The 14,290-nt window shown below is 45.7% G+C and overlaps 1 protein-coding gene and 1 pseudogene across 1 annotated transcript; one reads left to right on the top strand and one right to left on the bottom strand.

The window, feature by feature from the left end:
• Window positions 1–265: 265 nt before the first annotated feature.
• On the bottom strand, window positions 266–4,619 carry LOC134023117 (tripartite motif-containing protein 16-like; annotated as a pseudogene).
• A 272-nt stretch (window positions 4,620–4,891) lies between these two features.
• On the top strand, window positions 4,892–14,187 carry nt5c3a (5'-nucleotidase, cytosolic IIIA). The gene is made up of 9 exons (XM_062464959.1): window positions 4,892–5,081; window positions 10,933–11,031; window positions 11,147–11,216; window positions 11,327–11,373; window positions 11,462–11,547; window positions 11,726–11,815; window positions 11,930–12,092; window positions 12,336–12,536; window positions 12,643–14,187. The coding sequence occupies exons 1-9, from the start codon at window positions 4,944–4,946 to the stop codon at window positions 12,742–12,744; spliced, it is 996 nt and encodes a 331-aa protein (XP_062320943.1). The 5' UTR covers window positions 4,892–4,943; the 3' UTR covers window positions 12,745–14,187.
• The last annotated feature ends 103 nt before the right edge of the window (window positions 14,188–14,290 follow it).

Genomic DNA, 14,290 nt, shown 5'->3' with positions numbered 1-14,290 from the left:
GGTTGGTGTACATGTTCAAAGCTTGGTTTCTTAGATGCTTTCTCTGATTTGTGAAGCATCAGAATTCGGTTTATTCGCCATGTATGTTATACAAACACGGAATTTACTGTGGAAGGGAGGTGCAAACACTAAACATATACAAATCTTAAATTAAGTAAAGGTACAGAAGTTTAACTATTCCTAAGAACTAAACAATCTAAGAATAAAACAATTTAAATATAAAATAGCATGTGTGACCAAGTACCAGCGCAGAAGGACAAAACTGTAACATATTTCAATCACAATGGTGCATCTGTTTAATCTCCAACCAGATATGCTCTCCTCCCTCCCTATCAAACTTATTCAGGCCAAATCTGTCTGTCTTGTTGAGGCACATGGATGTGGTCCATCATACATGTCAGGGCACTCAAGTCTCACATTCGCCAAGACCAAATTACCATATACAATCATCAAGGTGAAAGAGCAGTAATTATACAACAAAAGAACAATGATTATAAACCAAATAAAACAATGACAGGGTTTTGTATGATGGTATGAAGGTATCACACCTCTATAAAACCTCTACTACAGCTTCATAATCTCTGCACTGTTATTATGGAGACCAAACAAAAACCCAGTACAGAGTGTCTGGGTGAAGGTGGTCTGGACTCTGTGGATGAGGGTCACTGTCTCAGAGACAACACTGTAGAAGGACAGAGTACCTGCCTTGTGATCCAGGTAGACTCCTACTCTGGAGGACTGAGGGCCTGATACTCTAGTATAAACACAATTATGTGAGAAACTGTATGAACTACTAGAGCACCTTAAAATCCAGGACTTGTCATTGTGACCTAAGTGAGAGTTGTTGTCTTTTCTGCTGATGTCTTTATATGAGACTGCTATGGCAACAGATTCACCTCTCCTCTCCACCTCCCAGTAACAGCGTCCAGACAGAGCCTCTCTACACAGTACCTGACTGTAAAGGGTGAACCTCTCTGGATGGTCAGGATATGGCTGACGCTGCTGTAGACATGTTACCTTCCTGTTCTCCTCAGACAGAGAGAGGTCTATACTTGCTGTGTTTGGGTCCAGTGTGAGCAGACAGGAATCTGGGAGCAGAGCAGAGACCAGATCAGAGTTGATAATACGTCCATTCATGTTTTCCCATGTAAAAGCTGCTGTTGTTCTGGATCAAATTCATCATTCAACACGTGTCAGTGGAGAAAGACCTGGATACTTCAGGGACTCACATGGTAAGAGTTCTGCTCTGGTCTTGGGCTCTGGAGGCAGGAACACATCCACTGTGGAGACACACACATATTTATACACACACACGCAGATACACACACACAGACACAACAGCACAGACACACAGATAACCACACACATATACACAAACACACACAGACAGTGCAACAAACACATACACTACCTTATCAAGTTGATACAAATATGTGCTTATGTGATAGGTGTCTGTCCTATCACATGATATATGTCCATGAGGCTTAGTGTGCTATTTCTCCAGGCTTGCTGTGTTTAACCAACTCACCTGTGGTGGAGATGTTTGACCACCCTCTCTGGATCAGCTCCTGTATTTTCTCTCTCAGCTCAGAGACCATCTCAGTCACATGTTTGAAGTACTGAAGAGGAGGAACAGAGATGCTGGGGACATCTGGAGATACACTGGTACTGGAGAAAGACTGGTAGTTCTGGGGAGAGAGAGGGGGGGGGAGGGATTGAGAGGGATGGATAGAGAAAGAGAGGGGGGAGATAGAGAGGGAGAGAGAGACAGGGGGAAAGAGAGGAGAGGGAGACACAGAGAGAGAGAGAGAGAATGACAGATGGAAGAATGACAGATGGACAGACACACAGGTTAAGCAGAGATCCTTAATATATGAGAACACAAACAGTGAGTTGAGGTGCAGATCTTAGCTGCCAGGGTAGTCTAGTTACCTGGAGGAAGTGGATGTTGTCCTCTGTGTGTGAGAGCTTCTCCAGCTCAGCGTCTCTCCTCCTCAGTTCAGCTATCTCCTGCTCCAGTCTCTCCACCAGTCCTTCAACCTGACTCACTGCTGCCCCCTGCTGGGCTCTGATCAGCTCCTTCACCTCAGAGCGCCTTCTCTCAATGGAGCAGATCAGCTCAGTAAAGATCCTCTCACTGTCCTCCCCTGCTGCCTGGCCAGAACTCTGGAGAGAGGGAGGGGGGAGGGGGAAAGAGAAAGAGAGTAAGTCGGGGGGAGAGGGGGGAGGAGAGGGGGGAGAGAAGACAGAAGGAGAGGGGGAGAAGGAGAGAGAAGGAGAGAGAGAGGGGCGGAGGGGGAGAAGGAGAGAGAAAGAGAGAGAGAGTAATAGGAGGGAAAGAGAGAGAAAGAGAGAGGGAGCAGAGAGGAAGAAAAGGGAGAGAAAGAGAGAAGAGAGACGGGGGAGACAGGGAAGGAGAAGGAGAGAGGGAGAGAAAGACAGGAGAGTGACAGGGGAGAGACAAATACATCAAGATATCCCTCAAGAGACACCAGTCTTCCTGAATGTAGTGTCCACCTGTCCGATACAGGTACCTCCCAGTAGCACAGCTACAGTACTGGAGATCCTGATGCTGACCTTGAGAGACTCCACAGCTTGTTGGAGCTCCTTCAGCTCCTTCTCTCTCTGCTGGACTCTCTGTTGGACTTCCTGCTGACTCAGGACCAGTTTGTCCTGGAGAACAACACATATGACAACAACACATTAGGAGTTACAGTACAGGACTCTGAGGGAGTGGACCTCTGTCAGAACACACTGAACACCAACACTGAACATGGCTGCTAAACATGTCCAGTGCAGTCATGTACTGTAGAGGTTAGGGTTACAGTGCAGTCATATAAAGGTTATTCTGTTATGATGGGTTTTCACATCATGTATCCAGGAATCAGAGGTATTAAACTCATCCTTCATTTACTGACACGAGTCAGCACTTAATTGTTGACATTTTATAGTTCTCCATGTTGACCAAGCAGGAGTTCAGGCTTTAGACTCATATAAGACAGTGAAAACAGTATGTTCGTAATACATTCAATAATCTAGGTTGGTAATGTATTTTTAAAATTACATGGTATATATTCATAATATTGTTGAAATATTTCCTATTGTATTGTACATTCAGCCTGTTCATATAACACAGCCTACAAGTGATTTAATAATCCATTGCATATTTAATCTAAACTACACATATGAAAACTTCCATATTTAAACACTTTCATATTGTAAGTTAAATAGTCAAAGTCAAGACCACCTAAACCGAGACCAAGTCATGACCGAGACTAGAGTGTATCGACACCGTAACATTGAGCTGGACACTGTTTTGAAGATAAACTCTTTGTGGTTTAGGTAAACAAATCTAATTACAGACGATTTGGCCGACATCCCCCAGTCAGTCAGACACAGCTTCACCCGTCTCCACATTCACTTTTTACGGGGAGTGAAGGGGGGTGGGGAGGAGTGACAGCCTTTCAAAGTTCCATGTAGAATTAGTCAGGTGGCTGAGCGGTTATGGAGTCGGGCTCGTAATCTGAAGGTTACCGGTTCGATTCCCAGCTGTGCCAAATGAAGTTGTGTCCTTGGGCAAGGCACTTCACCCTACTTGCCTCGGGGGGAATGTCCCTGTACTTACTGTAAGTCGCTCTGGATAAGAGCGTCTGCGTAATGTAATGTAGTCTATTATTGGTGCCATTTAAGTTCAAAGTCCTCTTTGTCCGGGGCCAAGAAAATATGCAGTCGTTTTGGAGACCTTCAAAAAACCTAGAAATCAACACCGATCTCGAGTACTCTGGTCTTACCTGTTTCTCCTTCCTCTCAGATTTGGCTGACACCGTGTCATGGCCTTTATGTTCATCCATGGTACACAAATAGCAGATACACTACTGGTCTGTCCGACAGAACACCTCCAGCAGCTTGTCATGACTGGAGCAGATCATCTCCTGCAGTCCAGATGTGGCTTCCACCAGCTTGTGATTCTTCATCTTAGGAATCTGGTAGTGGGGCTGGAGGTGTCTGGCAGTAGGACAACAAACACATCAGACAGGACTTGAGGGCTCTCTGCTTCTTGGGCCCAGTGCAGAGGTCACACGTCCCCTCTCCTGGCCCAGCTGGACTCGTCAGCTCAGAGGGTGCGGCCCCGGCCCCTCCTTTCTCCTTCAGCTTCTCCACCACCTCAGCCAGCATGGTGTTCCTCTTCAGAACAGGCCTGGGAGTGAAGGTCTGTCTGCACTGGGGGCAGCTGTAGACTCCCTTCTGATCATCCTGATCCCAGTAGCCCTTAATACAGCTGCTACAGTAGCTGTGACCACAGGGGAGGGCGACAGGATCCTTTAAGAGGTCCAGACAGATAGAACAGCAAAACTGGTCCTGGTCCAGCACAACTCCCAGCTGGGCCATGCGGGAGTGGTAGTGACGGTCGCTCTCTCTCAGACAGAAACACAATCGGAGAGAGGGAGCGAGCGAAAGAGAGAGCAGTTAAGTTTCTCCATAATAACAACTGTTGTGGGAGGAGGGTGTGAGTTCCTGGTTCTGTCGGAGGGATGAGTATAGAGGGGGTGCAGAGAAGAAAGAGAGCTGGATAAAGTATTACAGGATAAGGAAAGAGACCAGTATTTATTTTCCTCCCCAGGAAGAGAGAGGACTGAGTGGAGGGCTGTCAAGTTTTAACAAAAGTTGAGAGCTTGTAATATTAGTATGGTGATATGGATCGAAATTAACGACCAGTAACATGTATTGGTTTTTGGATCATTACATATCAATAATTTGTCCAATGACAGGATGTTTGCCAAAAGACACGATCTTGTTTCGGTTTTATTACCCCCCTGTTTTCGGCCTAAGGGTCTAATGGTATAGACAGCAGGATACGACGTCAGTAAGAGGCGCCGACAGTGGGAGGGACCATGTTGACATAAGATAGCTTGTTGGGACATTTGTATAGGAGCGGCACAGCCATGGACAAAACAGCCGTGGTAAAAGTCGGTGCCGCGGCCAGTGCCAGTGTATGTGCCCTATTTGGTGGAGTTGTTCTCGCCCAGTACATGTTCGCAAAGAAGAAGAGAGCAGGAAAGAAAACTAAAATCATTGAGATGGTGAGTACACTCGTGTGCTGTTGCTGCGTACAATGCGCAGTCGCGGATGTTCTTAAAAATAGCAATGGGATTTTAGAGGTCATTAGCCGTTTATTAGGCACCAAAAGATTTAGCTTCCTAACCGCGACATGACAGATCATTAGTTGAACAGCAAATTCTATTGTCACGGTCTTGTTGTTAAGCTGTTGGATAGCATGTTTTTCCCTTATTGATGCAAGGTATGCAGACACCCCCTCCTGGCATTTTGTCAAACCAGTTTTCCCGGAATGTCAGTCACTCAGTTGTGGCCGCGCAGGTGCTTGTTTATCCCAACACATCCCAAGAATGGCAGTGATATATGTTGGTCCTATATCCGTAACAGACTCACACTAACTTATCGAGTTCTTTATTAGCTGTAGACGGAACAGAGGACGGATATACAATTATGTGGCTATGTTCACATAACCAAAATGTCCTGTTAAATTCCCATCGCTGTCTATCTCAGGCAGGTTGTTTAAATGAGGCCCTTTTCAGATGCTTAGCATTCTGTTAGGACCCTGATCTGCAATGAAGAGCCCTGGCCATGGGCTGAAGTAGCCCATGGCCATGGGCTGCGATCTGCTTTTGATGAGCGTTGAACCATTGAAGAAAAATATACATTAGCTTCTGAGCTCAGCAGTTGCAATTCTGCAACTGCATTCTGATGAAGTAACGCATCTGCAGATTGCGACTTCATCAGAATGTCGGTTTCCCTCTAACTTTAACGATGTCATTCCATATTCCAGTTGCAAAAGACAAATTTCCATGTTGGGCACGTTTGTTTTCTTACTGCTCTTCTCTGTCATGTTCCATGTTCAGATAGAGTTGTCTTGTATTGAACTGCTTTGACCACTGGGTGTCAGAAGTGAACAGCTTTCTTATTCCTGCTCATCAACTTCCCCTTTCCTTAATGATAGAGAGACCCTTTTAACCCTTGAGTTATCTTCGGGTCATTCTGACCCATCAGTCATTGTGACCCACCGTCGTATTGCAACAACTTTACCGCATACAAAAACAAAGAGAAGCATTTTCTTTTAACCGTTGGGCTGTCTCAGACCCCCAACATTGCAAAGGTTAAAAGAAAATTATTTTTATTTGTTTTTGTAAAATTGGGTAAACACAACGATGGTTCGTTATGAACCTTTGGGTCATGTGACCTGAAGGCAGCACAAGGGTTAAATCTCACAACGGGCAGCATGAAATCTTTCGAGAGAGATCCGCTTGCCTAAGATTTGTATTTTGTACACCAGCCCAAGTATTCTGGGCAGTCTTACCTATTTGTAAAATGCCAATTGATGCAAATGAATGGTTTCTGCTGATAACATAAATACTATGCATATTAAATACTATGCATATTATGATGAATCAAGTGCATAGCTGTTATGGTTAGGTGGAGTTCATACATTTCTTTGGACATCATGTTTGTTCCATTGCATTGGCTTCTGTTGTCACTAGATCAGTTTCCTGTTGCGGCCTATTAGAGCTAATCTACAGCAGAGCTGGGAGCTGGATCCATGGTCACCTGGTGTTGACTTGTGAGACTGTTACACCCAGGCTCTGTGGTGATACTGTCAACTGGAGGGTATTGCAACCAGGATGAACCACTTCACTGAGGCACAAATAATAATTGAATAGCGAATCTCCAAAACCGATTGACTGTAAATGTGCTGCTATATTCTGCATACAACTCTCAAGCAAGAGCATAATTGATCAGGACAGTGTGGTACTCGTGTGGTTAGATTTAAAATGTGAACTTGTTTCAAGCTTTAACCTTTTATTTGACCAATAACCCCCCCCCCCCTCCCATTGAGATATAGCCTAATCTCTTTTTCAATTGAGACCTGACTGACAAAGGCAACAGAGCAGGATTTAAAACTTACAGCAGATTCATTAAAAACATAATAATCAGTGGTTATAAGATTCAAATGTCATGGTGCAAATGACCACCAAAGAGAGGGGTCAACAAGCTTATCACAAAGGAGTCAACTCAGGTTCCCAGAATGCCCTTTTCATTGAAGTGACATTGTCCTGCCCAACCAAGCAACTAGTAGGTGATTAGACTTATTGCATCATCCTTTTGGCTTTAAACCAATAAAAGAAAACACAGACATGTCAACAAAGATGCAACCGGTTGACATTGATACTATGTCAGCTCTTATGAAATGTGAACTTCACAAAATGGAATCTTCTTGACTTGGTTCTACAGTTAAAGACAAGGAGAGATTCACGTTTATTAGGACCATTGTTATCTGCAGGCAAATGCTTCAAGAACCCCTAACAATGTCTCGTTGATCAATGGTCGAAAGTTGCTTGAATAGGGGTACAGAGTGACGTTAGTTAATGCAATCAACTTATAACTTTCTTTTTAAAATGTCAAAACAAGGTGGTTTCATTCTGCAGTCTCCGCTGTGTCAACTTTGAGTCATGTGGTCTGGATTGGTGTCATGGTTGTCTTTTTGTTTTTGAGCTTTTGTCAAGGCAAGCCCATGGTGCGAGGGAACGTTGAGCTTGCATTTTGACAGCGGTTGGAGAATGACAGAAACCATCTCAGTCGCTCATATGTCTCATTTCAACATCTTGTTTTTGTGTGTCATTCAGGTCTGGCTTTCTCTCAGTGAAGAGTTTTTCTCATGTCTCCATGTTAGTGACTAACTGTACCTTTTTGTGAAAAAGACTGAAAATATGCCCACAAGTTAAAGAGATTAACACAACACACCCATTCTGCTGTGTGCTAACCTCGTTTGACACTGGGTGTGGTGTGGAAACCTTTATTAGCAAAGACTTAAGTCTTTGCTAATAAACAGAATAAGCACAACATCTTTAGGATAGAGATTTTGATTGATGACCTAGATATAACGCCTATCATCAATCCTGTCGCAACAAGAATCGTTCCAACCCCACCCACAGTTGTCTCCTTTTGGTTGAAATGCAGGTGATTGGCCAGCTATAGGAACTGAGCATGAAAAGAAGAATACTGATTGGACAGATGTGTAGCTATGGCTTTGGTGAAGGGATGGGATTGGAGGTGATGATCCTCGTTAGAGAGACGGCCGAAGGGAGTCAGGTGGCTGAGCGGTTAGGGAATCGGGCTAGTGATCTGAAGGTTGCCAGTTCGATTCCCGGCCGTGCCAAATGACGTTGTGTCCTTGGGCAAGGCACTTCACCCTACTTGCCTCGGGGGAATGTCCCTGTACTTACTGTAAGTCGCTCTGGATAAGAGCGTCTGCTAAAATGACTAAATGTAATTATGTCTCAGCTAGCTTTGTGAGTTGTCTCCGTTTTGGCCTTGTGGACAGGTTAGATAAAGGCAAGGCTGGGTTTTTTAGTTGAATGTTGCACAACGATTTAAAAGAATAGAGGGTGATCTCGAGCTGAGGCTAAACATACAGAACAAGTGAACATTTGACTCCTGCCATGTCTATTCTAGGGTTCATTCAAGCAGGCCAAATTACAAGAACAATACAATTTTTTGCCTGGCTATTGTCAGGTGAGTGGCCGGCCAATGAGATACTGGTTACATCAATGGAGGTCTGTGTCTCCCTTCATGTAGGTTAGTCTTGTACCCAGTGACCCTTAGTAAAATAGCCACACACAATCATGTCTGCCTATTGGTGGAACACAGAGTGAATGAACCATGACCCTGTGACCCTAGACATGCAGTGTGTGTGTGTGTGTGGATACAGAAAGGGGATCCTGTAATGTGCAGGCTCAGCATTACTGGAGAAATGAGCCCTCAGCAATGTGACCCAGTCAATAAGGCTATCTGGAGAGACGTGGTCAGTGGAGATCAATTCTTGTGCCTGAGCGGTCAAAGTTGAGTGGGGAGGGAGGTGAAGGGTGAAGCAAAGGGCCTGGAATGTGTGTGTGTGTCTGTATGTCATCTGTAGCTATCTGGGAGTGCATAACTACAGCCTCTGCTCAGGGAGGGTGGCGATATGTGATGGGATCTATTCTGGGTGCCGCCCCCCTGTGTTGCCATGGCTATATAAGCCCTAGTCACCCAGAGGACGTTTTCTTCACTCTAGTTTTGAGGCCCAAGAAAGAGGTGAGCCGTTGTGCGTGTGTTGTGGTTGACTGTTTTGTCGTCACCAGCTGTAAATGTCAGTTGACAGCGTCATTTATATTTGAATGTCTTGTATTGATTAAGAGAACAAAGCTGTTTTTTCATTTTTTCATGTAAGGGTCTGCTGTCAGATGTGTTTGTACATTGCCTACTTTTATTATGCAGTTTAGATTTAGAGTGTTGGTGTCCTCCGGCTATAGAAACGAATAGAAGTGTCTCTTTGTGTGGATGCGTGGTGTTTGTGTGTGCTTTTCAGGGATCAAAATATTATGCAAGGCTTTACAAGCTCTGTGTGTGTGTTACCTAAGTCAGGGGGACGGGGTTGCACCAACCCCACGCTACCCACCTTTACTATGGCATGCCCACATAATACCAGTCTAGTGTCGAGTATAATCCTATTTGATAGAGTTGTGTGTGTGTGTGTGTGTGTGTGACAGGAGACGGTGTGAGACGTGATCTGTAATAAGAAAATAAATAAAGCGTAGACATTTGGGATCTTCATAGTAAGACGAACCTAATCCAATCCCTCTCCTCCCTCGTCTGGGTTTTGCGTCACCGGCAGCAACCTTAAAAATACACTTGATCTCTTTACCAGGGAGAGAGTGTGTGTGGTGCGGTGCAGTTTGAGGAGGGCACGTGTAAGTGTGTAAGGGGTGATATACGAGACGGGTGTAAAGGGCAATGGATCCTATGAACAGACAAGGACAATGCAGAAAAAAGTGGAAATTTGAATCATGCATGGACAAGACATGCACGCACACGCCCGTCAGCTGTATGTGAGCGTTGCTGTGTGCATTCCTGCTCTGACATGCCATCAACACCCCTTAAAACCCAGCGCTATATCACTGCCTCTACGACACAGCTCTGATTGGACCATGCAGCTAGTCTTACCCATGTGACCTTGGCGAGTGACAATGAATATTCCAAAAATTCTAAGATCCGGGAGTCAGTGGCTGAGCGGTTAGGGAATCGGGCTAGTAATCAGAAGGTTGCTGGTTCGGTTCCCGGCTGTGCAAAATGATGTTGTGTCCTTGGGCAAGGCACTTCACCCTGCTTGCCTCGGGGGGAATGTCCCTGTCCTTACTGGAAGTCGCTCTGGATAAGAGCGTCTGCTGAATGACTAAATGTAATGTAAGATCCAAAACAAAGTTCGTGAAGGTCTCTTTTTTTTTTCTTCTCCATTGTGTTCAAATGAAATTAACAAAACATGAGCCAAAGACTCTCTCACTTTTCCTCTCCCTACCAATTTGCAATTTGAATGAGGTCGGGCTTTCTCTCTCTCCCTCTTTCTTGCATTGGTTGGTTTACCTTCAAGCTGACAAGACTTGCTTGGGTTTGTCTTCTTGTTATGGACACAGGATCCATTAGCAGCTGTGCCGTGTGTGAGTGTTTGTTTCTGTGGGGAATATTCAGTCTGGAGAGAGTCCTCCGCCCCCACACACTAGTCCCCCCACCCCCACCACACACACCGACAGTTCTTGGCTTGTCTTCAGAAATGGAAAAGGGTAACATGACTGCTGTGAGAACTTGGGTCCCACATGCCAGAGACCCACCTGAGAACCTCCTGGTCTGGACGCAAGCTTCTGCTCTCAAAGAGGACAAAAGCAGGGTTTCATTGATGTAGTTCTTCCCAGTCCTTTTATTTCCTGTTTCATGTTTGTTTTTTTGACCAGCAAACGTGTATCACGGCGGTTACATCAACATTTACAGGCTGTCATTCTCTGCCTCCCCCTTCCTTTCTCTCACCCTCTCACTCACTCTCTCTCACAGATGCCAGAGTTTGAGAAGAACACGGTCCACATGAGGGACCCGGAGCGGGTGGAGCAGATCATCTGTGGTCTGATTAAGGGCGGAGCCTCCAAACTACAGGTGTGTGTGTGTGTGTGGCGACTCGACCTAGCAGGAAGACCCGGCCGGGATTCCCCTGCATAGTAGTCTACCCTCTTCTTCCCTTGATTTGTCTCCTCCTCGTTGTTTTGGCCAGATCATCACAGACTTTGACATGACGTTAAGCAAGTTCGCCGTCAACGGCAAACGCTGCCCGACGTGTCACAGTAAGTAGGACGCCGCCGCAACGAAACAACGTGTTCCTGCCGATGACGACTTGCGGGGGGCGCGGCGCGACGTCCGACGTCTGACTCGTGTTCTTGTTCCTCCTTTGCAGACATCATTGACAACTGCAGTCTCGTCTCTGAAGAATGTCGGGAAAAGGTAGGGTTTTCGTCGTCGCCGTAACGACGTGCGCCGTCTCGATGACCGACGTGCCGCCTGTTGATAGGGGCCTGTTTTGTTGTCTTAGCTGCTGCAGCTCAAGGAGACGTATTACCCCATAGAGATCGATCCCCACCTGACAATGGAGGAGAAATATCCTTTCATGGTAGAATGGTGAGTATCTGTACATCGCTTTCTTTCTCTGTCATTCTCTCTCTCTTTCTGTCTTTGTTTCTGTATGTATGGGACAATACTGTATGTATACTATATGTACACATTTTTTTGGCATGACTCACTCACTCCTTTATGCAGGACACATGGTTTTAAACCAGTGTTTTGTATGCCCTGCCAGGTATTTCAAGTCCCACACGTTACTGGTAGAGCAGAGGTTACAGAAGGACAAACTCCCAGAGGTGGTGAGGGAGTCAGACGCCTGCTTAAGGTAAATGAACACATTCATAATGAAGACATGTTCGAACGTGCATTTCCAGCTGAGGGAATGCAGCGGCTTGAGTGTGTGTGCGTCCTTCACGTGTGACGCCTGCGTTTCCCACAGGGAGGGATACGAGCAGTTCTTTGACCGCCTCCATCAACACAACGTGCCCATGTTCATCTTCTCGGCCGGACTGGGCGACGTCCTGGAGGAGATCATCCGCCAGGCCGGGGTCTACCACCCCAACATCAAGGTGGTCTCCAACTTCATGGACTTCGACGAGAATGTGAGTCCCCCCTTCCCCCCTTCCTGCTCTCCTAAGTGAAAAACCAAACGTAGGAGGGCTTTTCTTTTCTTCGAGAGACAGGAATGTTTTGTCCTCAGTCGAGCTCTGCGTCGCAGCACATGTCAACAGAGGCCGCTGGGGGTGTGTTTCGAACGCGCGGGCAGGAACCCCGACGAACACGACGCAGCTTTCTGTAATACCCCACAGCACTGACGGGGGGCGCTGTTTCCCCCCCTCTCCCAGGGCGTGCTGCGGGGCTTCAAGGGCGAGGTCATCCACGTCTACAACAAGCACGACGGGGCCCTGCGCAACACGGACTACTTCAAGCAGGTGAAGGACAACTGCAACATCGTGCTGCTGGGCGACTCCCTGGGTGACCTGCACATGGCCGACGGCGTGCCCAACGTGGAGAACATCCTCAAGATCGGCTTCCTCAACGACAAGGTAGCCGTGTCCGACGGAACCCCAGTGTTTCACGCCTAGCGGCTTATGTCTTGCACATTTACCCTCGACTCACTTGATTGAAAACATTTTTGGTTTCTGCCCATAGGTAGAAGAGCGACTGGAGAAATATCTGGACTCCTATGACATCGTCCTTGTAAAGGACGAGACTCTGGAAGTGCCCAACTCCATCCTTCAGAAGATCCTCTAACTCTCACCCCCCCCACAGCACACATCCCACTGCCCCCACATGGAACTGAAGTGGACCACCTGACTCTAGAAGGCTACGACCAGCCCCCACCGTAGCCCCTCAATAGACTCTAGCTCCACGGTCGACCACCTCCCCCCTCCTCGAATCCCATTCTGTGGCGACAAAGCATCGTCACAAATGCTCATTCATGGGGACAAATTGTCAGATCCTGACAGCTCACTTCACCACGTTTTTAAAGAGACATTTATTTCCCCCCCTCTGGTGTTTTTTAAGTACGCTAATCTATGTATTTTTGTCTGTCCGTGTGTCCAACTGAACACTGTCTGCATACTCGACCCCAGTATGAAAAAAAAGTAATGCTGAACAAACAAAGACAATATGTGAAACCCTCTTTTATTATTTGCGCATTGTTGTTATTACAATGTATTTCATATATTATTTTTGATATAATGTTTGTATAAAATGTTGATGGTGAGCATCAGCAGATGGTGCCCTGCAAGGCAGTCCCAGCATGCTTTTGGCCATACTGTCATCATGGAGGACACCCCGTGGCCCTCGTCTGCTACACGTATCCTCCCGAGGTGGCACTTAATTTTTTTTTCTGGTTTCCCTCATATTTTTAACAGATTCGAATCGTCGTGTAACATTAATGTTGGAAAGTGTTTTGAAGGAAGTATTGGGTCGCGTATTTTCAGGATACAGGCATGTTGGAGTGCTGCCTTTATGCGCAACCTTGTGAGAACAGCAGTGAGTTGGGCAGAAGCGATGCACTTTAACCTCTGTGTATAAGTGTAACTAAAACGGTGGGATAGGTTTTCATGGATGCAATTGTCATTCTTGCAGAAACTGGTTGTGTATACATTCTCAGAGTTCTCAATTAAATACACAGCCGGTAAGAGCACTTTACTTAACGCAGCAACTGAAAGTTGTTCTAGGTGGTGGTAAACATTGGCGAACAGACTTTAGAGCAACAGTGTATGTTTTCCAGCTGTCACTTCATGTCAAATAGAGTGCTACAATGAAAGTACACACTAGAAGGTGTTCAATATATATTATCACTATCACCAGGGCTTTGGGACCTGCGGAGTCAGAACCTTCTACTAGAAATAATAGACCAAGGGGTTGTTCTAGAAGGCCCTGTGTGTAATTACTATCTGGTGAAGTACAAAAATACTATATTTCTTAGATTTTAACTCATGGCCTTTATTGTATGGCCTTAAAATATATATTTTAAAAAAATCACTACTTTTTGTTTCACATTTGAACACTACCTCTGGGATGTTCCCTGTGGGGATGGAAGTGTCTGAGTTTGGTCTGAACTTGTTCAGTCTTTCATATGTGTCTGTGCTGCTACCCCTGCATGTTGCCTTTTATTAAACGTTTTGAATTTGTCTGAAGGGGAGAACATATAATGATATCAATAAAACTGGCAATAATAGCTTATGAATGCCTACTTGTTAAATGAAACACAACTGTTTTAAAATTGACATCATTACCTGGAGTCTAAATTGTGTTGCCTCTAGTTGAATATAAGTTGTGTTTCTAA

The sequence above is a fragment of the Osmerus eperlanus genome, chromosome 7 (genome assembly GCF_963692335.1).
Source record: "Osmerus eperlanus chromosome 7, fOsmEpe2.1, whole genome shotgun sequence".
In the NCBI taxonomy this organism is placed as follows: domain Eukaryota; kingdom Metazoa; phylum Chordata; class Actinopteri; order Osmeriformes; family Osmeridae; genus Osmerus; species Osmerus eperlanus.
Note: the sequence above shows the minus strand (reverse complement) of the source record. Positions and strands in the feature narration are given on the sequence as shown.